General features: G+C 69.1%; 2 protein-coding genes across 2 annotated transcripts in view; both read right to left on the reverse strand.

Moving 5' to 3' along the window:
• The window catches only part of MDGA2 (MAM domain containing glycosylphosphatidylinositol anchor 2), a 375,704-nt gene that overhangs the window by 169,335 nt on the left and 203,511 nt on the right, over positions 1-2,858 (reverse strand). The window lies entirely within an intron of this gene.
• Positions 1,494-2,858, reverse strand: part of DQX1 (DEAQ-box RNA dependent ATPase 1) — an 8,531-nt gene continuing 7,166 nt past the window's right edge. The window contains exons 12-15 of the mRNA XM_010712141.3: positions 2,670-2,739; positions 2,260-2,481; positions 1,818-1,926; positions 1,494-1,752 (exon numbers count right to left, since the gene is read on the reverse strand). Of these exons, the coding sequence (XP_010710443.1) occupies positions 1,494-1,752; positions 1,818-1,926; positions 2,260-2,481; positions 2,670-2,739 (660 nt within the window). The remainder of the gene's footprint in view (positions 1,753-1,817; positions 1,927-2,259; positions 2,482-2,669; positions 2,740-2,858) is intronic.

The following is a 2,858-nucleotide window of genomic DNA, read 5'->3' on the forward strand; positions in this document are numbered from 1 at the left end:
TGGTACCGCCGTGACGGGGCGCCCATCCCTTCGCTGAGGACCGGGGACCCGCCGGGATCCCCCCGGCTCCCGGCACCGGGCTGCTGCTCTGCGGGGCCCTCTGTGCCCCCCCGCCCCTCTGGAGCGCCCTCCTCTCCCGAGCCACGGGACCCCCGGACTCCTGAACCCGGGCCTTCCGGACCCCTTTGCCACCGGAGCCCTGGGCTCCGCAGACGCCCCCGGGAGGCCCCCACACCCCAGCAGAGCAGCGCCCCGGGCCGCACGCTCTCACCAGCCTCTCCAGAGCGGCAGCAGGGCTGCAGTCCCGGCCCCGGCCCACGCGGGAGCACCTCAATAAACGCCCCGTGGCATTACCCAGCGCCCAGCGCTCCGTGTGATGGGGCGGCGACCCCCGGCAACTCCGTGTGTGCGGGGCTGCGGCTGAGGCCGTGCCCGGCGCTGCTCCAGGCTGCGTGGTCTGTGGGCCATTTCCTGCCAAGGAGGCCTGGCTGCGGGGTCTGTGCTCGTTCCCACCCGCTGCAGCCCCCAGCAGGAGCTGCCGGCTGGATGTCCTGCAGGATGCTGGGGGAGTGGCAAAGCGGGGGTGGGAGCTATAGGGCCCAGAGCCCTGCTCCCCCACACAGCCCGACTGGGGTTTTTCACAGAAAAGCCAAGCTCAGCTCTTTTACAGAGGTTAAAAAAAAACACTTTAATGTAACAGAAGTGGATGGGAATGTTGGCCCTGGGCGGCTCTGGATGCTTCACCCTGGGGGTGCTGCCCCTCAACCCCACACACCCCTGAGGGCTGTGCGCCCCTCAGCCCCGCTGCAGCCAGGCTGCGTCCATCTCCCACCATCCGCTCCAGGGGCTCCAGGAGGTGTTGGTGTAGCTGTAGGGGTCCTGGCAGCTGATGCGCACCCGCCGCACGCGCTGCTGCAGGCTCATCTTCTCCTTGCCCTCCACGAAAGCGTCAACCTGCAACGGGAGGTTTGGTCACGGCCTGGGGAGGGGCACTGGGACCACCGGAGGAGGTGGAGGCGCAGCGCCTGAAGCTGGGGGCACAGCAGTCGGGGGCTGCGGTTCTTCCCCATCCCAGGCAATGATGCTGCCCCACTTGGGCAGTGCTGGGGGAAGCAGAGGTGACAGCTGGGAGTGATAGTTTCCTAACCCCCTCCCCCCCACCTCCCGGGGTCACTGAGCACTGCTCCTAACGATGCTGCTGTGCTGAGGGAGAGGCCAGGAGGAGGTTTTGGTAGCGTGGGCAGAGGGAGGCTGAGTGCACAGCGGTGCGGGTGGGGGGCAGTGGGGGTGCGGGCGGCCTGCCCCGTTACCTTGGTGCCGTTGGGGAGCTCGTACTGCAGCCAGTAGAGGAGGGCGAAGTAGGACTTGGGGAGCGGCCAGGAGGCCGGGGGGGGGCCCCAGGGCCCAGGGTGGAGCCGGCCCCCTCCTGGAGGTGCGCAGTCAGCGCCTGCGGGGGGTCGGGCCGCACTGCGGGCAGCAGAGCACAGCGGGGCTCAGCGTGGGGCTGCGTCCCGCTGGGGTTCCCAGCACCCCGACCCCCACCCTGGGGACATCTGTGGGCTGAGCTCACCGATATCACGGATGAAGAAGTGGACGGAGAAGTTGAGGAAGGAGGTGTCCGAGATCCCCTCGAAGCGCAGCCGCAGCGGGCGCAGCTCCTCTGCGAAGGGGCAGAAGGAGGGGTCCGTGAAGTTGGCGCTGAACCGCCCGCCGTGCCCGGCTGCTGGCACCCAGTCCCCGACGGAGCCGTCGCTGTGCAGGAAGGCAATGTGAGCGTGGGGAGCCCGCGGGGCCGGGCTGGGGGCTGTGATACCCACCTGTGTGTGAGGCGGGCGCGGAAGACGGCAGAGCGGGGCCCCGTCCAGGAGCAGCGGAAGGAGCCGCGGTAGGAGTCAGCCTGGCAGGAGGCGTTCCTGCCCTCCTCTCCTGACAGGACCGGGGACAAAGGGTTGGGGTCTGCGGGGCTGAGCTGTGCGCCCCTTCCCCAAACCGTCCCATGCAGCCCCGCCTGTGTGCATCCTCTGTCCTGCAGGCTGCAGCACGATCTTCCCCATAGCCGTACCGCGTGTCAGGCAGGTCCCCTGCCTGCCCCCACACTCGTTCCATCCATCCCCACCCTTCCCCATCACTCCACGTCTGTCTCCGCCCCGTCCCATCGCCCCACGTCTGCCCATCCTGCCCAACATCGCACATCCCTCCCCATCCCTCTCTCCTGTCCCCGTGCCCCCGTCGTCCCACATCCCCCGCTGCCCCAGGTACCGCTGTCCCCGACCACCACGTAGGTGCTGTCCAGCAGGACGCCGCCAGCCCAGCAGCTGTAGTTGCCGGTGGCCGGCAGGTCCAAGCCGAGGATGGTGAGAGTCTGCCCCTCGGCCACAAGCTCAGCCATGGGCTCCGGCTCCCCGTTCTGTGTCCAGGTCACCTGCAGCTTCGAGGTGTTGCATTTCACCACCACGTCCTTGTTCAGGTTCCCCACCAGAACTGGAGACGAAGTGCAGAGGCTGCGGTCAGTCTGTCACCTGCGCTGTGGTGGGGCTGGGTGCCCCCCGCCCCAGGTGTACGATCCACCCGCGGCCCCCAGCCTGCTCCATCAACCCCCTATCCACTCCCCATCCCTCCCTGCACCGAGTGTCCCCCTCTGAAGCCCCCCCTGCCCCTCTTGCACTCACACTTTGGGGGGAAGGCGGTCAGGGCGTCCGTAAGGGCGATGCACAGCGCCAGGAGCACCGGGACCGGCATCTGTGGGGAGAGGGGCAGCGTGAGGGAACGCGGCGTCGGATCCCGGGAGGAGCGGTGCCGGGGCGCAGCCGTGCCGGGGCGCAGCGGGGGTGGGCAGAGCGAGAGGAGCCGGGGGCAGC

The sequence above is a fragment of the Meleagris gallopavo genome, chromosome 5, assembly GCF_000146605.3.
Source record: "Meleagris gallopavo isolate NT-WF06-2002-E0010 breed Aviagen turkey brand Nicholas breeding stock chromosome 5, Turkey_5.1, whole genome shotgun sequence".
Lineage (NCBI taxonomy): Eukaryota > Metazoa > Chordata > Aves > Galliformes > Phasianidae > Meleagris > Meleagris gallopavo.